We start from the raw sequence: 27,076 nt of genomic DNA, 5'->3' as shown, positions 1-27,076 counted from the left end.
GATGTAGTAAGATCCCTGCATCCTCCACAGGAAGAGATGACGGTTTGGAGGTGGATGCCACTGCCGCATCTACTTTGGGAACCTTGGACCATACTGTTAGTTCCTCGTCACTGAAGGGGTAACGTCTCTTAGAAGAGGATGGGAGAAACCCTTTCCCTTGTTTATCCCACTCTTTTTTTTACAAAGTCCTTGACGGCAGAAACAACTGGAAAAACTCGCCTTTTTTATGACCCAGACCTGAAAACATAATATCCTATGCAGATTTTACAGCTCTCGTGTCTGGACACCCCATAGTGTTCCTGACGGATCTTACGAGGTTATCTATACTTTCTACAGGAAAACATGCTCCGCCTTCATCTTCAGACAAGCTGGGAGATGATCCAGAAGTATTGGAAGACCGGATGAGGCCCTCTTCGGACTCCGTACTAGCGGCAGGGGAGAGACGCTTAGTTCCACGTTTCTCTAAGGATTTTGATCCGAGAGACTGGATCTCCTGTCGTATCATGGCCCTAATATTCGTTGTTGTTACAGCCTCCTAGTCTTGCAAAGTCTGCTTTATACAGTCCTGACATAACCTCTTGGGGTACGTGTCAGGCAGGGGTTGCAAACATAGAGCACATTGTTTGTGCTTAGTTTTATTGGTCTTTTTAGCCTAAGGGGAGAGGCAGAAAAGGAAGGGATCAGCTTATAGGTAGAGGACCATGAAACACTCACCCAGTGAAGCCAACGCCATACCGGTCTTGGAGGTGGAGATTTTGTGTGGGGAATAAGTAGATCTGAATCTCTACTTCTTGTCTTGCTCCTGTGAGTATCAGCTCCTGCCATGGAGCGATCACTCTTCTTTGCAGATTTAGCACTGCTCATGTCAGCGCTCTCATCCACCGCTGGTGGAAGCTCATTATGTGCCGGGGACAGCATAGTGAGCGATTAGCGCTGTGCCCCGGCCGCGCAACCTGCCCTACCCTCTCCTAGTGTTTCATCACCCATCCCCTGCAGACTGAGCCCTCGCGGGCAGGGTCCTCCCTCCTTATGTACCCGTGTGCCTGTTATCTGCTCATGTTTAATGTATTTGTCTATATTTGCCTCGTATTCACATGTAAAGCGCCATGGAATAAATGGCGCTATAAAAATGTATAATAATAATAAAAGCGCGGTCATTAGAACGCCTCCTGCCGCGAACCGGAAGTGCCGCTCCTGTGGCCACTCACACAGCAGCGCCGCTGGAGAGCGGACGATCCTCCACACTTGCCTCCTCCATAGGCCGGACTTCTGTCGCCCGGAACCTGCCGGATGGTGCCCAGACGAGGGGGGAGGATGCATGCAGTGCCTCCCCCGACGCTGCCGCTGACACTGCAGCCCTTGCTGTTCTCTCGGATACCACACAGGCGGGTGCATGGGTCAGGTAACATGGAGGTGCTCCGACCACCTCCCTCCATGTAGGTGTTCCAGGATTTCCGATAGGAACAGGAAACCAACTGAGGAGGAGAGGGGGGCCGCCCTTTTTGTCTCTGTAGGTTTCCTGTTCCTATGGGCGGGTCCCTCTCTCACAGTGGCTGCTGTCGTGGCGAAGGGTAAAATACTCAGCAAAGTGGTCGCTCATTCTGGAAACAGAACCTGCGGAGTGAACAGAGCTGCCGCGTAATCCCACAAGGTGGTCTCAGAGTGCTCATCATCCATGGACACTGGCTCCTGGGAAATCACATAATTGTGCAGCACCACACAGGCCTTGACAACCTCATCCACTGTTTGTGTGTGCAGTCTTACGGTGTTAGCAGCACGCTCCACTTTGTGGTTAAAATGCCAAACGCACACTCCACCACTCGTCTGGCTCTAGGTAAGCGGTAATTAAAAGCTCTTTTTGCATACGGTACTAGTAGGTGTGGTGACAACTGGAAAGCCTCATCACCAACACAGACATATGGCATAGCTGGTCCAGATGTTCCCAGGAGTGGTCCTGCTGGTGGAAAATCATAGCTGTCTCCATACAGACAACGGCCCATCTGAGAAGTTTTGAAGACTTGCGAGTCGTTGGACCGGCCATAGGCTCCAATGTCCACAGCCAGGAATTTGCAGTTAGCATCCGCTATGGCCATGAGTACTATTGAAAAGTGCTTCTTGTAGTTAAAGTACTCTGAGCCAGATCCTGCAGGTTTGGAAATATGGATGTGTTTGCCATCTACGGCACCCAAGCAATTTGGGAAATGGCAGTTTCTCAACATGTTCAGCACTCTGCAACCAGATGTCCCTTGTCGGTTGTGGAATGTAGTCCTGGTGCCAGGTATCCCATATAGCCAGGCAGGTCTCTATCACAATCCCTGAAATTGTAGATATTCCAAGGCAGAACTGGTAATGGAGTGAAGTCAAGGATTCTCCTGTAGCAAGGAAGCTGTGAAAAACAAATAAAAATGGTAGTAAAAATTGCAAAGACCAACATTAGATTTTTAAGCAATTTACACAAATATTACTTTTAAGTTTTGATAAATGGCACTGCGGAAGTTTTTGTTCTGTTGTGATGCACATAAAACCAGCATTTTTACATCTGTGCATTCCTATTATGGAGCAGGTAATAAACACTGTGGAGTGGCCACAAACAATAAAAAAAATTAACATGCTGCAGAAAATGCAACGCAGTGTTTCAATGCAGTATTTTCTGCAGTATGTTCACTGCTGATGTGGTTTTCCATAGATTAAAACATGTTTACATGGCATTAAATATGAACAATGATATAAAAAAACATAACAAGTAGGCTTACCGCAGTGTCACCATCAGCCGCTCCGCCGGTGAGATGGAACACCAGAGCCGTGTGTCCTGCCTTTGGATGACATCCCACACTTGTTCCAGCAAAAGATCAAAGTGTTCCTGCCTCATCCGGACACAATTAAAAAAGGTCTCCGGGTTCTGCCGCAACTCCATGTAGAGAGTACAATAGACGCCCCGGGTCATCCGCTGTGCGTTTATGGGATGTATCCATAGGCGGCACCGGCGACGTCGCTGTAGAATAATCCTCCATCTTGCTGCCGCCTCCTTCTCCCGAACTATAATATCCAGCCGATTGGTCTCAAAAATCACATCAGTAACTACGTTCGCAATCTTCACAAGTACTCCCTCCATCTCTGCCACTTTCTCTAAACCCTTTCAAAGATGGACTGTATAAACAGTCAATATATAGTTTTCCCTATTTTCCACTAGCCAATCACATTTTTAGGTATGGAAAACTGATCCGTCATAAAAACGGATGGTAAAAATGGACGCCAAGGATCCAGTTTTTCGACAGAACAGTCTAGTGGATCCGTTGAAATACTGGATGCGCTGCATCCGTTTTTCACTATTTCTGACGCATCCATCGATACATCGCGCCGACGCATTGTGACGGCCGCCAGAAGACGCAAGTGTGAAAGTAGCCTTACAAGTCTGAATGTCACAATGTGAGCAGAGAAGAGAGTTCTTCATGCCATCAGCCTTACTTTTGATCCATGAAGCATGTAGCTGCTGTTTGACTTTAAACTCTGAAACAAAGAAACAAAATGAAAACTTGGAAGTTTATTCGGTGTAAAATAACGTCAGACCCCGGGAGACGGCAGAGTCCAGAGCCTGCATCGTATCCATCAGCGGCTCAGATCCCAGCAATGCCACATATAAGTTACATCTAGGTAAATGCTGAAAAAAAATAATAAAATAAAAAACAACAACATAATATATAACATAATAATAACATAGATTTAGGGCCTTAAATCCAAGAGCAGATGAGGCGGCTCCTACGACACCACAAAGCTGTGATAAAGAACAAAAATTGGCATGTACAAGAAACAGACTTAGACGGAGGCAGTGGAGATGAGGCCAGAATATTCATTGGGAGGCCGGGGAGAGGAGGCTGGCCGGAACATTAAATGGGAGGCTGGGGAGAGGAGGCTGGCCAGAACATCAGATGGGAGGGCGGATTTCCACGATTTTCCTGATAACATCCTCTGGCAGATGCTCAGGTCTGCACACAGCACCGGGAGGCACAGTCTCAAGTAGCATTCGGGGTCACAGTAATTTTACCTGCCAGGTCAGATACAGGGTTAATCTGTAGGTGCATAGTGCGCTATGAAGGTGCTCGGCCGCTGTACACATGCAGCACCCAGGAGACAATGAACCATCTTCCTACAGCTCACTCAAAATCAGAGCCGCACACGTAGTTCAGCGGCCCGACACCTTCAGAACACTATTAACATGCAGAATCACCCTAGGTCTACAGATTAATAGCATTATCCAATGTGACAGGTCCTCTTTAAAAACTAGCATTCTATTAAAAAACAAAACAAAATATAAAACAATGTACTGAAACATCACAACCATTGGCAAATGTTAAATAGAAGGATAAAAGCATTGCAGAATGGCCACTAGAGGGCGCTGCCTTTACTGGCCAGGGCTTGTGCTCTCCGCTTCGCCAGGCGGGACTTGGAGGGAGGGGAAAGTCTCATGGAACACATCTTCTGGATGAAGCTCTCACTGTCTTCGCTCAGGTCGCTGTCGTGCTGGGACAGCTGACGGTTTACTGCGATGGCCTCGGCGGCAAACAGGGTCAAGTCTTTAGTGCTGCTGTTCCTGTACAGTAAAAATGTGGTTACAAGTCAGGCTCAGCGGCTACACACAGGGTAACATCACTACCTCCCGGCCACGACTTGTACGCTAGACCCGACGCATCGCACACCCCACCCACTTCGTATTAGGTACCATTTTTTGGGGGGAGGGAAGGGGGGGTGCATTGAGCAGAAAGGTGGATTGCAGCTGAGGGGAAAAAGAAAAAAAAAAATATATATTCTTTAAATCTTCAGCTTAGTGAGTGTCAGCGAGCTGAGTGTGACCTGAGCGTAAGTGTGAGCGGCGGTAAGTGTGAACGGTCGTAAGTGTGAGCGAGCGGAGTGTGACCTGAGCGTAAGTGTGAGCGGCGGTAAGTGTGAACGGTCGTAAGTGTGAGCGAGCTGAGTGTGACCTGAGCATAATTGTGAACGGCGGTAAGTGTGACTTGTGATTCAGTGACTTTGGATTCAGGGAGTTTCCAAGGGAGGAATTACTGAATTGCTGTCTGTTTTTTATTAATACTTTGTATTTTTTTTTTTTTATTTAACTTTTCTGTCTGGTGCAATCCCCATTAGGAAATGTGCTCCACTCTTGTTAATGCCTCCAGTGCACATCTTGCCACATGTATGCAGTCCTTGAGCAGCCGATCGAGGGTGCATACTGCTGTGCGAGATGTGAGCACGTTGTGCATTTGGAAACCCAGATTCTGGATCTAAATGTGCAGCTGGCAACACTGAGATCCATAGACAATATGGAGAGGAGTCTTCTGCTCACGGAGCAGACGCTCAATGGGACAGATGAGGGGGGGATGGTAGGATGGAGCTGCAGGACAATGAAGTAGCAAGCTGGGTGACAGTTAGGAAGCGGGGTAGATGGAAGAGTGCCAGGGAGGCTAGTCCTGATCTGTTGGCAGATGAGGGGGGTGCCAGTACAGGGGTAGCACTGCTGCAGCCAGGCATGTCCTCTGAAAGCCGGAGGAGTGACTGCTCCAGTAAGGAGGGAAATAGGAGAGCAGGGCAGGCCAGACAGGTGCTGGTAGTGGGGGACTCCATTATTAGGGGAACAGATAGGGCAATCTGTCACAAAGACAGGGATCGTCGGACGGTGTGCTGCCTACCTGGCGCTCGAGTCCGACACATCGCTGATCAGGTGGACAGATTACTGGGGGGGGCTGGTGAGGACCCAGCGGTCATGGTGCACATTGGCACAAATGACAAAGTTAGAGGTAGGTGGAAGGTCCTTAAAGATGATTTCAGGGAATTAGGCTGCAAGCTGAAAGCAAGGACCTCCTACGTGGTATTTTCCGAAATACTGCCTGTACCACGTGCCACGCCAGAGAGGCGCCGGGAGATTAGGGAGGTTAATAAGTGGCTCAAGAATTGGTGTAGGAAAGAGGGGTTTGGGTTCCTGCAGAACTGGGCCGACTTCTCAGTTGGCTACAGGCTCTACGCTAGGGACGGGCTGCACCTCAATGGGGAAGGTGCCGCTGTGCTGGGGGAGAAAATGGCTAGAAGGTTGGAGGAGTGTTTAAACTAGGGATTGGGGGGGAGGGTATTCATTATATAGGAGGGGAAGATAGTGCAGACAGAGACCTGGGCACAAATAATGAAGATGGGGGTGGCGGGGGCATGGGGGGTGGGGTTAGAACAGTTAATAATTTAAGAAACAATAGAGGTGCAGAGAGGAACATCAAGTGCATGTATACTAATGCCAGAAGCCTCGCCAACAAAATGGAGGAATTAGAACTAATGTTGTTGGAGCATAATGATGACATGGTGGGGATATCTGAGACGTGGCTGGATGAGAGCCATGACTGGGCTGTGAACTTGCAGGGCTATAGCCTGTTCAGAAATGACCGTACAGATAAGCGAGGGGGAGGGGTGTGTCTATATGTAAAATCGTCCTTGAAACTCATACTGCGTGATAATATAGGTGAATTTAATGAAAATGTAGAGTCCCTGTGGGTGGAGATAAGGGGAGGGGGAAAAAATAATAAATTACTGATAGGGGTTTGTTATAAATCTCCAAAAATAATGGAAGCAACAGAGAATATCCTCGTAAAGCAAATAGATGAAGCTGCGACTCAAGGGGAAGTCATTGTTATGGGGGACTTCAACTACCCTGAAATAGATTGGGGAACAGAAACCTGCAGTTCCAGCAAAGGTGATCGGGGTCTGACAACTATGAGAGACAATTACCTCTGACAACTGGTTCAGGACCCAACAAGAAGGGGGGCACTGCTAGACCTAATATTAACCAACAGGCCAGACCGCATAGCAAATATAAGGGTTGGGGGTCACTGGCGGAATAGTGATCACAAAATAATAAGTTTTCATGTATCCTTTAATAAGATGTGTAGTAGAGGGGTGACATGAACAATAAACTTCAGGAGGGCAAATTTCCAACGGATGAGAGATGATCTTGGTGCAATTAAATGGGACGATATCCTGAGACACAAAAATACACAAAGAAAATGGGAGACGTTTATTAGCATCCTGGATAGGACCTGTGCACAGTATATACCGTATGGTAATAAACATACTAGAAATAGGAGGAAACCAATATGGCTAAATAGGGCTGTAAAGAGCGCAATAAGGGACAAAAGGAAAGGATATAGAGAATTAAAGGAAGTAGGTAGTGAGGAGGCATTAAATAAATACAGAAAATTAAATAAATTCTGTAAAAAGCAAATCAAGGCAGTAAAGATTGAGACAGAGAGATTCATTGCTAGAGAGTAAAAATAATTATCCCAAAAATATTCTTTAACTACATAAATAGTAAGAAACTAAAAAATGATAGTGTTGGCCCCCTTAAAAATAGTCTGGGTGAAATGGTGGATGAGGATGAGGAAAAAGCCAATATGCTAAATGACTTTTTTTCATCAGTATTTACACAAGAAAATCCCATGGCGGACAAAATGACTAGTGATAAAAATTCCCCATTAAATGTCACCTGCTTAACCCAGAAGGAAGTCCTGCGGCGTCTAAAAATCACTAAAATTGACAAATCTCCGGGCCCGGATGGGATACTGTTATGAACAGGTGATTCACAACCACAATGGACCTAGTGGTTAAGAGCACACAAAGTGACCTGATAGTTACTAACATAGGACGAGCTCTGAGACGTGGGAACTCTGCTGACCGCAATCCCTAATCCTATCATACCACACTAGAGGTAGCCGTGGATTGCTCCTAACGCTCCCTATGCAACTCGGCACAGCCTGAGAAACTAGCTAGCCCTGAAGATAGAAAAATAAAGCCTACCTTGCCTCAGAGAAATTCCCTAAAGGAAAAGGCAGCCCCCCACATATAATGACTGAGTTAAGATGAAAATACAAACACAGAGATGAAATAGATTTTAGCAAAGTGAGGCCCGAGGATAGGAAAGATAGCTTTGCGGTCAGCACAAAAACCTACAAACAACCACGCAGAGGGGGCAAAAAGACCCTCCGCACCGACTAACGGTACGGAGGTGCTCCCTCTGCGTCTCAGAGCTTCCAGCAAGCAAGAAAAACCAATATAGCAAGCTGGACAGAAAATATAGCAAACAAAAGCAACACAAGCAAAACTTAGCTTATGCAGGGCAGACAGGCCACAAGAACGATCCAGGAGAAAGCAAGACCAATACTGGAACATTGACTGGAGGCCAGGAGCAAAGAACTAGGTGGAGTTAAAAAGAGCAGCACCTAACGACTTAGCCTCGTCACCTGAGGAAGGAAACTCAGAAGCCGCAGCCCCACTCACATCCACCAGAGGAAGCTCATAGACAGAACCAGCCGAAGTACCACTCATGACCACAGGAGGGAGCTTGACCACAGAATTCAAAACAGGATACACCCCCCCGAGTACTGCAGGAACTAAGTACAGTCATCGATAGACCATTATTATTAATCTTTAAAGACTCCATAATAACAGGGTCTGTACCACAGGACTGGCGTATAGCAAATGTGGTGCCAATATTCAAAAAGGGGACAAAAACTGAACTCGGACATTATAGGCCAGTAATCTTAACCTCTACTGTGGGTAAAATCCTGGAGGGCATTCTAAGGGACGCTATACTGGAGTATCTGAGGAGGCATAACCTCATGACCCAGTATCAGCACGGGTTTACTAGGGACCGTTCATGTCAGACTAATTTGATCAGCTTCTATGAAGAGGTAAGCTCCGGACAGGACCAAGGGAACCCAGTGGACGTAGTGTATATGGACCTTTCAAAAGCTTTTGATACGGTGCCACACAAAAGGTTGATACATAAAATGAGAATAATGGGGATAGGGGAAAATATGTGTAAGTGGGTTGAGAGCTGGCTCAGGGATAGGAAACAAAGGGTGGTTATTAATGGAGCACACTCGGACTGGGTCGTGGTTAGCAGTGGAGTACCACAGGGGTCAGTATTGGGGCCTCTTCTTTTTAACATATTTATTAATGACCTTGTAGGGGGCATTCAGAGCAGAATTTCAATATTTTCAGATGACACTAAACTCTGCAGGGTAATCAATACAGAAGAGGACAATTTTATATTACAGGATGATTTATGTAAACTAGAAGCTTGGGCTGATAAATGGCAAATGAGCTTTAATGGGGATAAATGTAAGGTCATGCACTTGGATAGAAGTAATAAGATGTATAATTATGCGCTTAATTCTAAAACTCTGGGCAAAACCATCAATGAAAAAGACCTGGGTGTATGACAAACTCATATTCAGTGGCCAGTGTCAGGCAGCTGCTACTAAGGCAAATATAATAATGGGATGCATTAAAAGAGGCATAGATGCTCATGAGGAGAACATAATTTTACCTCTATACAAGTCACTAGTGCGACCACACTTAGAATACTGTGCACAGTTCTGGTCTCCGGTGTATAAGAAAGACATAGCTGAAATAGAGCGGGTGCAGAGAAGAGCGACCAAGGTTATTAGAGGACTGGGGGGTCTGCAATACCAAGATAGGTTATTACAGTTGGGGCTATTTAGTTTGGAAAAAGGAAGACTAAGGGGTGATCTTATGTTAATGTATAAATATATGAGGGGACAGTACAAAGACCTTTCTGATGATCTTTTTAATCATAGACCTGAGACAGGGACAAGGGGGCATCCTCTACGTCTGGAGGAAAGAAGGTTTAGGCATAATAACAGACGCGGGTTCTTTACTGTAAGAGCAGTGAGACTATGGAACTCTCTGCCGTATGATGTTGTAATGAGTGATTCATTACTTACATTTAAGATGGGACTGGATACATTTCTGGAAAAGTATAATGTTACAGGGTATATACACGAGATTCCTTGATAGGGCGTTGATCCAGGGAACTAGTCTGATTGCCGTATGTGGAGTTGGGAAGGAATTTTTTCCCCCAAAGTGGAGCTTACTATTTGCCAATTTTTTTTGCCTTCCTCTGGATCAACATGTTAGGGCATGTTAGGTTAGGCTATGGGCTGAACTAGATGGACCGCACATGGAGTACTGTGTCCAGTTTTGGGCACCGGTGCTCAGGAAGGATATAATGGAACTAGAGAGAGTACAAAGGAGGGCAACAAAATTAATAAAGGGGATGGGAGAACTACAATACCCAGATAGATTAGCGAAATTAGGATTATTTAGTCTAGAAAAAAGACGACTGAGGGGCGATCTAATAACCATGTATAAGTATATAAGGGGACAATACAAATATCTCGCTGAGGATCTGTTTATACCAAGGAAGGTGACGGGCACAAGGGGGCATTCTTTGCGTCTGGAGGAGAGAAGGTTTTTCCACCAACATAGAAGAGGATTCTTTACTGTTAGGGCAGTGAGAATCTGGAATTGCTTGCCTGAGGAGGTGGTGATGGCGAACTCAGTCGAGGGGTTCAAGAGAGGCCTGGATGTCTTCCTGGAGCAGAACAATATTGTATCATACAATTATTAGGTTCTGTAGAAGGACGTAGATCTGGGGATTTATTATGATGGAATATAGGCTGAACTGGATGGACAAATGTCTTTTTTCGGCCTTACTAACTATGTTACTATGTTACTATGTTACTATGACGTAAAGTCTTCCTTCAACTTTAATAACTATGTTACTAAGACACAATCCCTGTTTTAGCAAAGGGTTAAAAACACAAAAAACTGAGGCAAATCAGTCAGCACCACGAGGTAGGACAGAGGCGATTCCAGCGAGGTGTCAAGATAGAGTCAGAGTGTTCTCAGATGTAGCAGAGCTCAGGAGTCGAGCGGTGTATAACCCACAACAGCAGTGCTCTCAGATGCAGCAGAGCTCAGGCGTCGAGCGGTGTATAACCCACAACAGCAGTGCTCTCAGATGTAGCAGAGCTCAGGAGTCGAGCGGTGTATAACCCACAACAGCAGTGCTCTCAGATGTAGCAGAGCTCAGGCGTCGAGCGGTGTATAACCCACAACAGCAGTGCTCTCAGATGTAGCAGAGCTCAGGCGTCGAGCGGTGTATAACCCACAACAGCAGTGCTCTCAGATGTAGCAGAGCTCAGGAGTCGAGCGGTGTATAACCCACAACAGCAGTGCTCTCAGATGTAGCAGAGCTCAGGAGTCGAGCGGTGTATAACCGACAACAGCAGTGCTCTCAGATGTAGCAGAGCTCAGGAGTCGAGCGGTGTATAACCCACAACAGCAGTGCTCTCAGATGTAGCAGAGCTCAGGAGTCGAGCGGTGTATAACCGACAACAGCAGTGCTCTCAGATGTAGCAGAGCTCAGGCGTCGAGCGGTGTATAACCGACAACAGCAGTGCTCTCAGATGTAGCAGAGCTCAGGCGTCGAGCGGTGTTTAACCCACAACAGCAGTTCTCTCAGATGTAGCAGAGCTCAGGCGTCGAGCGGTGTATAACCGACAACAGCAGTGCTCTCAGATGTAGCAGAGCTCAGGAGTCGAGCGGTGTATAACCCACAACAGCAGTGCTCTCAGATGTAGCAGAGCTCAGGTGTCGAGCGGTGTTTAACCCACAACAGCAGTGCTCTCAGATGTAGCAGAGCTCAGGTGTCGAGCGGTGTTTAACCCACAACAGCAGTGCTCTCAGATGTAGCAGAGCTCAGGAGTCGAGCGGTGTATAACCGACAACAGCAGTGCTCTCAGATGTAGCAGAGCTCAGGCGTCGAGCGGTGTATAACCCACAACAGCAGTGCTCTCAGATGTAGCAGAGCTCAGGAGTCGAGCGGTGTATAACCGACAACAGCAGTGCTCTCAGATGTAGCAGAGCTCAGGAGTCGAGCGGTGTATAACCGACAACAGCAGTGCTCTCAGATGTAGCAGAGCTCAGGCGTCGAGCGGTGTATAACCCACAACAGCAGTGCTCTCAGATGTAGCAGAGCTCAGGCGTCGAGCGGTGTATAACCGACAACAGCAGTGCTCTCAGATGTAGCAGAGCTCAGGTGTCGAGCGGTGTTTAACCCACAACAGCAGTGCTCTCAGATGTAGCAGAGCTCAGGTGTCGAGCGGTGTTTAACCCACAACAGCAGTGCTCTCAGATGTAGCAGAGCTCAGGTGTCGAGCGGTGTATAACCGACAACAGCAGTGCTCTCAGATGTAGCAGAGCTCAGGAGTCGAGCGGTGTATAACCCACAACAGCAGTGCTCTCAGATGTAGCAGAGCTCAGGAGTCGAGCGGTGTATAACCGACAACAGCAGTGCTCTCAGATGTAGCAGAGCTCAGGTGTCGAGCGGTGTTTAACCCACAACAGCAGTGCTCTCAGATGTAGCAGAGCTCAGGTGTCGAGCGGTGTTTAACCCACAACAGCAGTGCTCTCAGATGTAGCAGAGCTCAGGAGTCGAGCGGTGTATAACCGACAACAGCAGTGCTCTCAGATGTAGCAGAGCTCAGGAGTCGAGCGGTGTTTAACCCACAACAGCAGTGCTCTCAGATGTAGCAGAGCTCAGGTGTCGAGCGGTGTTTAACCCACAACAGCAGTGCTCTCAGATGTAGCAGAGCTCAGGAGTCGAGCGGTGTTTAACCCACAACAGCAGTGCTCTCAGATGTAGCAGAGCTCAGGTGTCGAGCGGTGTATAACCGACAACAGCAGTGCTCTCAGATGTAGCAGAGCTCAGGAGTCGAGCGGTGTATAACCCACAACAGCAGTGCTCTCAGATGTAGCAGAGCTCAGGAGTCGAGCGGTGTATAACCGACAACAGCAGTGCTCTCAGATGTAGCAGAGCTCAGGTGTCGAGCGGTGTTTAACCCACAACAGCAGTGCTCTCAGATGTAGCAGAGCTCAGGTGTCGAGCGGTGTTTAACCCACAACAGCAGTGCTCTCAGATGTAGCAGAGCTCAGGAGTCGAGCGGTGTATAACCGACAACAGCAGTGCTCTCAGATGTAGCAGAGCTCAGGTGTCAAGCGGTGTTTAACCCACAACAGCAGTGCTCTCAGATGTAGCAGAGCTCAGGTGTCGAGCGGTGTATAACCGACAACAGCAGTGCTCTCAGATGTAGCAGAGCTCAGGTGTCGAGCGGTGTTTAACCCACAACAGCAGTGCTCTCAGATGTAGCAGAGCTCAGGTGTCGAGCGGTGTTTAACCCACAACAGCAGTGCTCTCAGATGTAGCAGAGCTCAGGTGTCGAGCGGTGTATAACCCACAACAGCAGTGCTCTCAGATGTAGCAGAGCTCAGGTGTCGAGCGGTGTTTAACCGACAACAGCAGTGCTCTCAGATGTAGCAGAGCTCAGGTGTCGAGCGGTGTTTAACCCACAACAGCAGTGCTCTCAGATGTAGCAGAGCTCAGGTGTCGAGCGGTGTTTAACCCACAACAGCAGTGCTCTCAGATGTAGCAGAGCTCAGGTGTCGAGCGGTGTATAACCGACAACAGCAGTGCTCTCAGATGTAGCAGAGCTCAGGTGTCGAGCGGTGTATAACCGACAACAGCAGTGCTCTCAGATGTAGCAGAGCTCAGGTGTCGAGCGGTGTATAACCGACAACAGCAGTGCTCTCAGATGTAGCAGAGCTCAGGCGTCGAGCGGTGTATAACCCACAACAGCAGTGCTCTCAGATGTAGCAGAGCTCAGGTGTCGAGCGGTGTTTAACCCACAACAGCAGTGCTCTCAGATGTAGCAGAGCTCAGGTGTCGAGCGGTGTATAACCCACAACAGCAGTGCTCTCAGATGTAGCAGAGCTCAGGTGTCGAGCGGTGTATAACCCACAACAGCAGTGCTCTCAGATGTAGCAGAGCTCAGGAGTCGAGCGGTGTATAACCCACAACAGCAGTGCTCTCAGATGTAGCAGAGCTCAGGAGTCGAGCGGTGTATAACCCACAACAGCAGTGCTCTCAGATGTAGCAGAGCTCAGGTGTCGAGCGGTGTTTAACCCACAACAGCAGTGCTCTCAGATGTAGCAGAGCTCAGGTGTCGAGCGGTGTATAACCCACAACAGCAGTGCTCTCAGATGTAGCAGAGCTCAGGTGTCGAGCGGTGTTTAACCCACAACAGCAGTGCTCTCAGATGTAGCAGAGCTCAGGAGTCGAGCGGTGTATAACCGACAACAGCAGTGCTCTCAGATGTAGCAGAGCTCAGGTGTCGAGCGGTGTATAACCGACAACAGCAGTGCTCTCAGATGTAGCAGAGCTCAGGCGTCGAGCGGTGTATAACCCACAACAGCAGTGCTCTCAGATGTAGCAGAGCTCAGGCGTCGAGCGGTGTATAACCCACAACAGCAGTGCTCTCAGATGTAGCAGAGCTCAGGTGTCGAGCGGTGTATAACCCACAACAGCAGTGCTCTCAGATGTAGCAGAGCTCAGGTGTCGAGCGGTGTATAACCGACAACAGCAGTGCTCTCAGATGTAGCAGAGCTCAGATGTCGAGCGGTGTATAACCCACAACAGCAGTGCTCTCAGATGTAGCAGAGCTCAGGCGTCGAGCGGTGTATAACCCACAACAGCAGTGCTCTCAGATGTAGCAGAGCTCAGGTGTCGAGCGGTGTATAACCCACAACAGCAGTGCTCTCAGATGTAGCAGAGCTCAGGCGTCGAGCGGTGTATAACCCACAACAGCAGTGCTCTCAGATGTAGCAGAGCTCAGGTGTCGAGCGGTGTTTAACCCACAACAGCAGTGCTCTCAGATGTAGCAGAGCTCAGGTGTCGAGCGGTGTTTAACCCACAACAGCAGTGCTCTCAGATGTAGCAGAGCTCAGGTGTCGAGCGGTGTTTAACCCGCCACAGCACAATGGAATCAGGGTCTCCTACATTATGGTAGTTTCAGATTACAAAAACCTCCTTAAAGACTGGGCTTTTTTTGTGTCTGCGCATTCGTTTTTTCCTCCCCGAGCCATAACTTTTTTCTTTTTCTGGTGACATTGGGGTGTGAGGGCTTCTTTTTTTTTTTTTATACTTACAGCGTTCATTTTATGTTAAAAAGACGACCTTGCAATATGATTCTCCAGGTCAGCACCATTACGGCGATACCATACATGCATAGCTTTTGTTTTACTTAAAGAGTAACTGTCGTTTAATTTTTAGTTCATAAATGAATAATGCACATGGAAAGATTTATTACACTATTATCTAAATCCTCGATTCAGAGGTCAAATCTGTACTGTATTCAGTGAAGACTTTCTCCATCACTGAAATCGAAGAGGAGCGCGGCTACTGCTGAGGTTCTGAACAAGGAGGGACCAGAGACAGCTCCTCCCCTTCTTATCTACATAGAATCTCATCAGTAGCCACTCCTATAGAGGGGGAGGAGCTGTCTCTAGCTCCTCCCCCTCTTATCTACATAGAATCTCATCAGTAGCCACTCTCCTATAGAGGGGGAGGAGCTGTCTCTAACTCCTCCCCAGAACCTCATCAGTAGCCACTCTCCTATAGAGGGGGAGGAGCTGTCTCTAACTCCTCCCCAGAACCTCATCAGTAGCCACTCTCCTATAGAGGGGGAGGAGCTACCTCTAACTCCTCCCCAGAACCTCAGCAGTAGCCGCTCTCCTCGCTGATTTTAGTCTTCACTGAATACAGATTTGACCTCAGAACTGAGGAATTTGATAAAGCCGGATCCGTTCTGGAGGAGAAAGAAGCCAAATCTCTCTGATAAGATTTATTACAAAGTTACTTATTTTCATCTGCACCATTTATAAAATAAAAATTAAAACAACAGTTACTCTAAGAGGAGAAAGAAAACTCTGAACTATGTGAATAGAAAACGATTAGCTTTTGTTGTCATTTTCCAACAGCTGTAACGTTTCAGCTTTCGGGGTCTTGGGGGAAGGGATGCTTGTTTTAAAGGGAAGGTACCGCGTTTGTAGATTGATTTATTAATGTAATGTAGCATAACATGCTGTTATAACCAAGTTTTGATTGCACGTGAAACATATTTCGTGTGTTGTAGGAGTTTAAAGAAGGCAATGGGGTCTTACTTTCACAGTAGCAGCACAACACTATGAGTGTCATAATGTGGCTCCCCATGGTCATAGGAGATAACAGATGGACTCCGACCCCATCTATTGTAGTAGAACTGTCACTGCTGTGCACTGGGCATGCCTCTGGGAGTGTTCTGCTGCCATATTCATGAAGCCCTTGGATCGGCTAACATAAGCAGTACTGCTTCCAGCAGAACAGATCCTAGATTGATGGCTGATAGTAGTAAAATGCAGTAGAAAAGCATGGCAGAATAGCAGACACATCAAGGAGGAACAGTGTACCATTATTGGAACAGGAGCTGTCAGCTGCTCAGCAGTTGTGATAAGAAGCAGCTGGGGGTCTGCAGTGAATGGCCAGGCATTGTGGAGGGGGGTGAGAAACATATAAAGACTGATGGGAGAGAGACAATCTGCTGGTGATAGCAGATCACAGGGCAGTCACCCACAAAATGGCGCTGCCCTGTGATGCTACTCTTCATTGTGCCCCAAGGGTACTACAACACCCAAAAGGGAGGGAAATGGTGATGTCAGCAGTTACTGCCCCAATTTTCCAGCTAACAGTAACGCTGGTAAGTCTTACTATAACTACTTGAGGTCTAAAATGGAAAATGCTCCCCCTAGTGGTATGTATATCTATCCATCTATATATTTGTAAGAAAATATATATTTTTCATATAGAAATGTTTGCAAACATTGCATTAATACATTTTAATTACTATTTTAAGCTTAATTTCATAAAAAAACAAACTGCAAGAAAACTGGTGGCACCTTCCCTTTAACACGCCCATAGATATCATTTTGGGACAGATACAATGTTTTGATACATTTTTTTGTGTTCTCTTGGTCAATTCTCGTTACATCGTTTGAATGGTAAACTTATTTTAATAGAATGGACTTTTACAATCGCAGTGATGTGAAATTTGTTTATTTGAGCCTTTATGTTTTTCTTTCACGTTTGACTGCATTTGTTAGTGCCCTAAACCCCTTACCGACCGCAGATACGCTTCTTAACGGCGCTGAAAAATAAGTGTATGGCGCTCCAAAGTGTCAAAGTCTCCAGGGGTAGCGGAGACCCCAGAGAACATGATTCCGGTCGGTTTTTACCGTCCCCATTCACGCGATTACCGTAATTCACCGAATAACTGATCACAAAAAAAAAAGTCATTTTCCACTTATTTCTCTCTCCTTTGATATGATCTGGCATATTAGAGAGAATTGGGGTCCCCCAGCCCCCCAGTACCTCCGCTATACCCCAGCCCTCAGTGTCATCTTCCTGCAAGAAAATTGAGGGTGCGCTGGCACCCGGCAACCATAGGAGATTTATCCTATTGGTTCATGTTGATCACTGATAGACCCCATAAAAAAAAAAAAAAAAAAATAGTAAATCAAACCCCGTCACCCCCTTAGTTAGATAAAAATAATAAAATAGAAATTCTGTATTTGTTTCCATTCTTTGCAGTTAGGGTTAGTGTTGGGGTTAGGGTTGTTGGTGTTGGGAATAGGGTTAGAATTGGGGGGTTTCCACTGTTTAGTACTTCCAGGGGTTCTCCAGCTGTGACATGGTGCCACCATTGATGCCAGTCAGTTTTGCATTCAAAAAGTCAAACAGTGCTCCCTCCCTCCTGAGGCCTACAGTGCACCCAAACAGTGGCTTTCCCCCACATACGGTGTATTGGCATACTCAGGAGAAATTGCCAAATACTGGGGTCCATATTCTCCTGATACCCTTGTGAAAATAAAAGAAATTGGGGTCTAAAGTAAATTTGTGAAAAAAGATAAAAGTTAATTTTCACATTGGTTTAGTTCTTGTAAAGCACATGAAGGGTTAAAAAATGTCTTAAATGTGGTTTTGAGCACCTTGAGGGGTGCAGTTTTTGGAATGTGGTCACTTTGGGGTATTTTCTGTTATATAAAGCTCCCAAACTCACTTCAAATGTGAGGTCGTCCCTAAAAAAATAATTTTGTAAATTTTGTTGGAGATATGAGAAATTGTGGGTCAACTTTTAACCCTTATAATGTCCAAACAAAAAAAATATATATACCCTACTCAAAAAAATAAAGGGAACACCAAAATCCCACATCCAAGAGATCACTGAATGAAATATTCCAGTTGTAAATCTTTATTCATTACATAGTGGAATGTGTTAAGAACAATAAAACCTAAAAATGATCGACATAAATCACAACTAATATCCCATGGAGGTCTGGATTTGGGATGATGCTCAGAATCAAAGTGGAAAATGAAGTTACAGTCTGATCCAACTTCAGTGGAAATGCCTCAAGTCAAGGAAATGATGCTCAGTAGTGCGTGTGGCCTCCACGTGCCTGTATGATCTCAATACAGTGCCTATGCATGCTCCTGATGAGGCGGCGGTTTGGTCTCCTGAGGGATCTCCTCCCAGACCTGGACTAAAGCATCCGCCAACTCCTGGACAGTCTATGGTGCAACGTTACGTTGGTGGATGGTGGGTGACATGATGTCCCAGATGTGTTCTATCGGATTAAGGTCTGGGAACCGGGCGGGCCAGTCCATAGCTTCAATGCCTTCGTCTTGCAGGAACTGCTGACACACTACAGCCACATGAGGTCTGGCATTGTCCTGCATTAGGAGGAACACAGGGCCAACCGCACCAGCATATGGGCTCACAAGGGGTCTGAGGATTTCATCTCGGTACCTAATGGCAGTCAGGCTACCTCTGGCGAGCACATGGAGGGCTGTGTGGCCCTTCAAAGAAATGCCACCCCACACCATTACTGACCCACTGCCAAACCGGTCATGCTGAAGGATGTTGCAGGCAGCAGATCGCTCTCCACGGCGTCTCCAGACTGTCACGTCTGTCACATGTGCTCAGTGTAAACCTGCTTTCATCTGTGAAGAGCACAGGGCGCCAGTGGCGAATTTGCCAATCTTGGTGTTCTGTGGCAAATGTCAAGCGTCCTGCATGGTGTTAAGCTGTGAGCACAACCCCCATCTGTGGACGTCGGGCACTCAGAACATCCTCATGGAGTCGGTTTCTAACTGTTTGTGCAGACACATGCACATTTGTGGCCTGCTGGAGGTCATTTTGCAGGGCTCTGGCAGTGCTCCCCCTGTTCCTCCTTGCACAAAGGCTGAGGTAGTGGTCCTGCTGCTGGGTTGTTGCCCTCCTACGGCCTCCTCCACGTCTCCTGGTGTACTGGCTTGTCTCCTGGAAGCACCTCCAGCCTCTGGACACTGTGCTGACAGACAGCAAACCTTCTTGCCACAGTTCGCATTGATGTGCCATCCTGGATGAGCTGCACTACCTGAGCCACTTGTGTGGGTTGTAGAGTCCGTCTCATGCTACCACGAGTGTGAAAGCACAACCAACATTCAAGTGACCAAAACATCAGCCAGAAAGCATTGTACTGAGATGTGGTCTGTGGTCCCCACCTGCAGAACCACTCCTTTATTGAGGGTGTCTTGATAATTGCCAATAATTTCCATCTTGTCTATTCCATTTGCACAACACCATGTGAAATTGATTGTCAAACAGCGTTGCTTCCTAAGTGGACAGTCTGATTTACTTGGAGTTAAACAGAATATAAGTGTCCCTTTATTTTTTTGGAGCCGTGTAGGTTTCCAAAATTGCACTGATATAAAGCAGAGATGTGGGAAATGTTATTTAACCATTTTGTGTGACACCACTCTCTGATTTAAGGGTACAAAATTTAAAAGTCTGAAAACTGCAACTTTTTTTTTTTACCAAATTTTGCCACTGTCACAGATTAATGGCTGCAGGCGTACTGGTCACACCGTGTCTGCTACAGGCAGATGATAGCCGATTATAACAGCAATCATCGGCCGGCACAGACGTAGGCTTGGCTTGTGAACCCACATTGAGGGCAGCAGCTGGCCTGTGACGTACCCTGAAGGTTATATGCAGGTAAGTGGTTAAGTCAGAACTCTGGCACATTTACTTAGTAACTGATCCCCATGTGGCCAAAAGTGTCCAGAAGAAGCGGCCAGAGAAGACCGGATCCCACAGATCATGCGCCCGGTGCTACTTACTTCTGAAGGACCAGCGGGGTCGGCAGGCCGCGTTCTGGAGCACCCTACAAACATAAGAGATGGAACTTAATTTGTGGTGAGGTCAGAGCGCCTCCTGCAGGTGCCAGTGGGTAGGTTGTGGACGGGGATGGGGGGGAACACATTACTTACCCCTTGAACCCAAGGGTGTTGAAGAACTTGGGCTGCACTGAGGCGGTTTTTGGCGTCACGTACAAGCAGATTAGAGATTAAGTCCTTGGCCTGGATGGAGATGTGAGCCCAGTCTCTCTCCGGAAACTCGTATTTCCCTTCCTGAATACTCTCAAACAGCTTATTCTAGGAAGTAAACGTGACGCTAGTGAGGACGGTGTCTACAGACCCAGCGGCCATTACCCAGCCCGCAGTTGTTACCTGGCACTCTCTGCAGACTTCTCCTCGGTCCCAGCCACAGTCTGTCCCGCAGTGTCCCACAAAGGGAGGATACCCGCTCAGCAATATGTACAGGATGACGCCCAGGCTCCACAGATCACAGCGCTTATCATAGAACGTGGCTTCTTCTGTGAAGACCTCCACCACCTCCGGGGCCATGTACTCCGCCGAGCCACACTGAAAACACGGCAGATTACAGCAACCCGACCCAAGAGGCGGTCAACACCAGTATGAAACAGGAGTGTAGAAGGCGCCCGGACTCACAACCGGGGGGCAATGAACCTGCCTCTGGGGGCATTGAACCCGCAGAGTGGGACAGCCCCCCCATACCCTGGGGGCAATGAACCCGCAGTGTGGGACAGCCCCCCCATACCCTGGGGGCAATGAACCCGCAGTGTGGGACAGAACCCCCCCCCCCCATACCCTGGGGGCAATGAACCCGCAGTGTGGGACAGCCCCCCCGCACCCTGGGGGCAATGAACCCGCAGTGTGGGACAGCCCCCCCGCACCCTGGGTGCAATGAACCCGCAGTGTGGGACAGCCCCCCCGCACCCTGGGGGCAATGAACCCGCAGTGTGGGGCAGCCCCCCCGTACCCTGGGTGCAATGAACCCGCAGTGTGGGACAGCCCCCCCGTACCCTGGGGGCAATGAACCCGCAGTGTGGGACAGCCCCCCCGTACCCTGGGGGCAATGAACCCGCAGTGTGGGACAGCACCCCCCCCCATACCCTGGGGGCAATGAACCCGCAGTGTGGGACAGCCCCCCCCCCATACCCTGGGGGCAATGAACCCGCAGTGTGGGACAGCACCCCCCCCATACCCTGGGGGCAATGAACCCGCAGTGTGGGACAGCACCCCCCCCATACCCTGGGGGCAATGAACCCGCAGTGTGGGACAGCCCCCCCCGTACCCTGGGTGCAATGAACCCGCAGTGTGGGACAACCCCCCCGCACCCTGGGGGCAATGAACCCGCAGTGTGGGACAGCCCCCCCATACCCTGGGGCAATGAACCCGCAGTGTGGAACAGCTTCCCCCGTACCCTGGGGGCAATGAACCCGCAGTGTGGGACAGCCCCCCCGTACCCTGGGGGCAATGAACCCGCAGTGTGGGACAGCCCCCCCGTACCCTGGGTGCAATGAACCCGCAGTGTGGGACAGCCCCCCCCCCCCCGTACCCTGGGGGCAATGAACCCGCAGTGTGGAACAGCTTCCCCCGTACCCTGGGGGCAATGAACCCGCAGTGTGGGACAGCCCCCCCGTACCCTGGGTGCAATGAACCCGCAGTGTGGGACAGCCCCCCCCCCCCCGTACCCTGGGGGCAATGAACCCGCAGTGTGGGACAGCCCCCCCGTACCCTGGGTGCAATGAACCCGCAGTGTGGGACAGCCCTCCCCCCCCCCCCCCCGTGCCCTGGGGGCAATGAACCCGCAGTGTGGGACAGCCCCCCCGTACCCTGGGGGCAATGAACCCGTACACCCTCCCCTTCATACCCAGAATAAAATCATGTGTAAATCTGCACGCCCTTATACTAATACGGTGTTCCAGTCCTCTGTGTATTTCTGGCAGCGGTCAGTCTTCTTGGGTCGGGGCCCATAGCTCGGCACATCTAGAATGCGCAATCTTTGCCTGCTCCTCCGCGTGTTGGTATACGGGGACATCGCAGATGTACAGCGCCCTGTTCAGGTTACCACAGACTGTCCCTTGGGTTCAGTTCCAGGCTTGGCTGTTCCAGAACTTTCATCTTCTCATGGACCAGCTGTTCTTTCTGTGATTTGGAGGTTCTTGGGGTCACCATCTACTGACACGTGAAATTCAAAACTGACCAATAGTGGAACGGTCCATAATCACCTCCTCTTTGACTAAAACCCCAGTTTTGGTTGCAGACAAAACAGCCATAACACACAATTCTGCCCCCACCATGTCTCACTGTGGGGGTGGTGTTCTGGTAATGACCGGTGTCGGCTTTATGCCTTTTGGAATTGTGTACAAAATGTTCCCCTCAGCCTCAGATAAAAGGTTTCCCCTCTTGATTGACATGATGGCAGTTCTAGAAGAACACAGCCGGGTTTGGGTGTTTTTCTTTGTAATAAATTGGCTCTGTCCCCCCCAACCCCACAGGCTGGACAAACGGGGAAGATTATGGTCACATGCAGGACACAACCTGGTCAGATTCCTGCAGCTCCTCTAATGTTGCTCTTGGCCTTTTGCAGCCTCCAGCACCAAATGTTGTTCTTGTCTTCTCACTGATGTTTGAGAAACGTCCAGTTCTCTGTAATGTCACTGTTGCGCCAAATTTCAGCCCCTTATCGAGGACTTCTTCACAGCGTCCAAGGTAGATCTGATGGCTGGTAATGGTTTTGTACATTCTCCTGACTGACAACTTTCCACAAGGAGATCCTTTGCTATGTTGTCAGCGGTTTCTAGACCAGAAAATGTCAGGAACATTCTCCAAGAACATTCTCTGGGGTTAATCAGAATCGCTGTAAAAAAAAAAAAAAAACGCAGCCGAGCACTGACAACTAATATGGGGGAAATCGGCTGACACTGGCACAACCACAGCCTGGATTGTAAGAGGGTGTTCACACTTATGCAACCACATTATTGTAGTTTTTGATATTTTATTTTCTTCCTCAAACTACTTTCAGTTTCTAAATTAATTTATACAAAATTATGGACGACACTAAAGGGCAAAAACGTTCTGAAATGATTCTTCTTGGTGGAATATTTTACACGGAAAAAAAAACCCTTTACTGAGGTGTGCAGACCTTTTATATCCAGGGTACCTGCTTGCTCCCATCAGAATCTATCCGAAAATTATGTTCATCTGCAAAACAGACAAACCCACCGACACTTCGGCCATACTGGTCTGGTACAATGAAGCCACCGGAGCCGTGCGTCTACTTACCGGCGTGGTGAGCTCCGGGGTGCTGATGGGCGTGCAGGCGCTGTTCAGCTTCATGCCACTTCCAAGATCAAAATCACAGATTTTCACAGGCGACACCTACAAGCAGAAGAAGTACGAGCGATGGCGGACAGTAACGCAGCGATGGCGGACAGTAACGCAGCGATGGCGGACAGTAACGCAGCGATGGCGGACAGTAACGCAGCGATGGAGGATAGTAACGCAGCGATGGAGGATAGTAACGCAGCGATGGCGGACAGTAACGCAGCGATGGAGGATAGTAACGCAGCGATGGAGGATAGTAACGCAGCGATGGCGGATAGTAACGCAGCGATGGCGGATAGTAACGCAGCGAAGGCGGATAGTAACACATCAGCCCTCAGCAACTTCCCACCTTATCTTCACATTCACACAGGATGTTCTCTGGCTTCAGATCTCGATGTGCAATCCCTAAAAGAAAACATAAAAACATCAGACACAACGATGAGTGGAAGGGTCACGCAGATGTGAGAATAACTGAGGGTGAATTGCAAGAAAAAACTACCAACAAACAAACCCAGATCGGCTGTGTACGAGGCAGATAAACTGTACAGCGCTGCGGAATATGTTAGTGCCATATAAAAATAAAAATTATTATTAAGACGGGACGATGTAAGATCAGGGCTCCGGGCTGACGGGCAGCCACCAGATACTAATGATCATGGAGGAGACGAGCGGCCACCAGATACTAATGATCATGGAGGAGACGAGCGGCCACCAGATACTAATGATCATGGAGGAGACGAGCGGCCACCAGATACTAATGATCATGGAGGAGACGAGCGGCCACCAGATACTAATGATCATGGAGGCGACGAGCGGCCACCAGATACTAATGATCATGGAGGCGACGAGCGGCCACCAGATACTAATGATGATGGAGGCGACGAGCGGCCACCAGATAATAATGATGATGGAGGCGACGAGCGGCCACCAGATAATAATGATGATGGAGGCGACGAGCGGCCACCAGATACTAATGATGATGGAGGAGACGGGCTGCCACCAGATACTAATGATCATGGAGGAGACGAGCGGCCACCAGATACTAATGATCATGGAGGAGACGAGCGGCCACCAGATACTAATGATGATGGAGGCGACGAGCGGCCACCAGATAATAATGATGATGGAGGCGACGAGCGGCCACCAGATACTAATGATGATGGAGGCGACGAGCGGCCACCAGATACTAATGATGATGGAGGAGACGAGCGGCCACCAGATACTAACGATGATGGAGGCGACGAGCGGCCACCAGATACTAACGATGATGGAGGCGACGAGCGGCCACCAGATAATAATGATGATGGAGGAGACGAGCGGCCACCAGATAATAATGATGATGGAGGAGACGAGCGGCCACCAGATACTAATGATGATGGAGGCGACGAGCGGCCACCAGATAATAACGATGATGGAGGAGACGAGCGGCCACCAGATAATAACGATGATGGAGGCGACGAGCGGCCACCAGATACTAATGATGATGGAGGCGACGAGCGGCCACCAGATAATAATGATGATGGAGGCGACGAGCGGCCACCAGATACTAATGATGATGGAGGCGACGAGCGGCCACCAGATAATAATGATGATGGAGGCGACGAGCGGCCACCAGATACTAATGATGATGGAGGCGACGAGCGGCCACCAGATAATAATGATGATGGAGGCGACGAGCGGCCACCAGATACTAATGATGATGGAGGCGACGAGCGGCCAGCAGATACTAATGTGTTTTCTTAATTAATTTAGACTATTCTTATCAATTAACGAGTTCTTGGCTTCTCGTGCAAACAATGGCGGCCTGTGTGCACAGAGCGATCTCCGATATTTCACCACTCGTAGTTAACACAAGCCATTAAACAAGCAGAAGCCGGGAATTTTTACCCATTGCTGGTCTTATAGCGCCGCCAGTTGGGCAAAATGACTTTGTAGAATTTTTTTTTACCTGCCTAGAACTTACGCACAGTAGGGTGAGTGAAGTGTCTGATCGATAGATATGTTTATTTATCTCTCACGGTGAGTTGAAGGGTACAATCTAATTCTACATGTTGTCATATGATGAGCAACAGTGTTCCCACCTTTCGTGTGGAGGTAGTCCAGGGCTGTGGCGATGTCGCGGACCACCATACTGGCTTCTTTCTCATTAAAGTGCTTCTTCCTCTGGATATGAGACAGGATGGAACCTGCAGGAAAAGGCAAAGTATCTCACATAATGGTCATCCTCCCGCTATGCCCCAAAACGCCAGAGGCACAAAGGCGGTCGTATACGACCAGGGGATGCTGGACCCTGCTCAGCCGCCAGCATAATAGCGCCTGCATAGGGAGGTTCCCGGAGCCCCTAATCACAAGACAGAATTGAGTGAAATACCGCCCCGCAACTTCTCAAACACCAGATAGAAGCGAGCGTCGTCCTCACAAAACTCAATCAGCTCCAAGATGTTCCTGCAATATAAAACCGAAAGTGAGGGCCACACAGGGGCTTCGTGGAAGCAGCGCCCACCACGCCTACCCAGCGCCCACCCAGCGCCCACCACACCTACCCAGCGCCCACCACGCCTACCCAGCGCCCACCACGCCTACCCAACGCCCACCACGCCTACCCAGCGCCCACCACACCTACCCAGCGCCCACCACGCCTACCCAGCGCCCACCACACCTACCCAGCGCCCACCACACCTACCCAGCGCCCACCACACCTACCCAGCGCCCACCACGCCTACCCAGCTATCTTACTTGTTGCCTTGACACTGGTACAAAGTTTCAACCTCTCGGAAGACGCGTCCTCGGCTGTGCCCGTCTTTCTTCTCCACTATCTGCAGAGGGAAGGGAAGGTTACAGGCCGCACAGCTCATCCCACCACTCCTCCCCATAGAGGACGACTAATGTGCCTGGAGGAAGGACAGCAATACAGAAGGGTAACATCACCTTGACGGCATAATCCTTCCCGCTCTGGAGGCTGACGCAGCCCTGCACCTTGGCGTAGGCGCCTTCTCCGAGCACATCATCTGTCAGTCTGTACAAGTCTATGAACACAAAAAGGAGCAAATATCACAAAACACATGGGCTGACGCCATACACCTCCGGCCAGACGCCAAAGCAATGGGAAAGATACAGAGACCCATCAAGAACCATCGAAACCATCACAAGACTAATAAACATTCACATTAAAAGGAACAAGGTCCCGGGTTATACCGGCGCCTCCATACTAGTCAGCCTCCTAGATCACATACTGGAGCATTCAGCGCTCCGGGGCCCTCGCTCTGGCAGTGACCACCGGATAGAACACTGAGCACACAGGCACTGATGAAGGCGGAGGACTTGGAAACCAGCTGATCATGAACCGCACGGTGCGGAATCTTGTCTCCTGGAACATTCATTTCATTGGTCATCAGCAGCGCACTTCACCCCTCCTTATCCTTCCCAATTATCCTCCAGGATCAGTAATGTAATGTATGTACACAGTGACTACACCAGCAGAATAGTGAGTGCAGCTCTGGGGCATAATACAGGAGGTAACTCAGGATCAGTAATGTAATGTGTGTACACAGTGACTACACCAGCAGAATAGTGAGTGCAGCTCTGGAGTATAATACAGGAGGTAACTCAGGATCAGTAATGTAATGTGTGTACACAGTGACTACACCAGCAGAATAGTGAGTGCAGCTCTGGAGTATAATACAGGAGGTAACTCAGGATCAGTAATGTATGTACACAGTGACTGCACCAGCAGAATAGTGAGTGCAGCTCTGGGGTATAATACAGGATGTAACTCAGGATCAGTAATGTAAT

The 27,076-nt window shown here is 48.8% G+C and overlaps 1 protein-coding gene across 1 annotated transcript in view; it reads right to left on the bottom strand.

Annotated features, from left to right (window-relative positions):
• Positions 1–3,528: 3,528 nt before the first annotated feature.
• MKNK1 (MAPK interacting serine/threonine kinase 1) overlaps positions 3,529–27,076 on the bottom strand; it is a 32,290-nt gene continuing 8,742 nt past the window's right edge. Inside the window, exons 3-12 of the mRNA XM_069735893.1 lie at positions 26,213–26,310; positions 26,021–26,100; positions 25,656–25,729; positions 25,366–25,470; positions 23,634–23,689; positions 23,243–23,338; positions 20,321–20,515; positions 20,081–20,245; positions 19,931–19,974; positions 3,529–4,588 (exon numbers count right to left, since the gene is read on the bottom strand). Of these exons, the coding sequence (XP_069591994.1) occupies positions 4,384–4,588; positions 19,931–19,974; positions 20,081–20,245; positions 20,321–20,515; positions 23,243–23,338; positions 23,634–23,689; positions 25,366–25,470; positions 25,656–25,729; positions 26,021–26,100; positions 26,213–26,310 (1,118 nt within the window). The 3' untranslated portion in view covers positions 3,529–4,383. The remainder of the gene's footprint in view (positions 4,589–19,930; positions 19,975–20,080; positions 20,246–20,320; positions 20,516–23,242; positions 23,339–23,633; positions 23,690–25,365; positions 25,471–25,655; positions 25,730–26,020; positions 26,101–26,212; positions 26,311–27,076) is intronic.

The sequence above is a fragment of the Ranitomeya imitator genome, chromosome 8 (assembly GCF_032444005.1).
Source record: "Ranitomeya imitator isolate aRanImi1 chromosome 8, aRanImi1.pri, whole genome shotgun sequence".
In the NCBI taxonomy this organism is placed as follows: domain Eukaryota; kingdom Metazoa; phylum Chordata; class Amphibia; order Anura; family Dendrobatidae; genus Ranitomeya; species Ranitomeya imitator.
The sequence above is the reverse complement of the archived record's forward strand: the minus strand, read 5'-3'. Positions and strand labels throughout refer to the sequence as shown.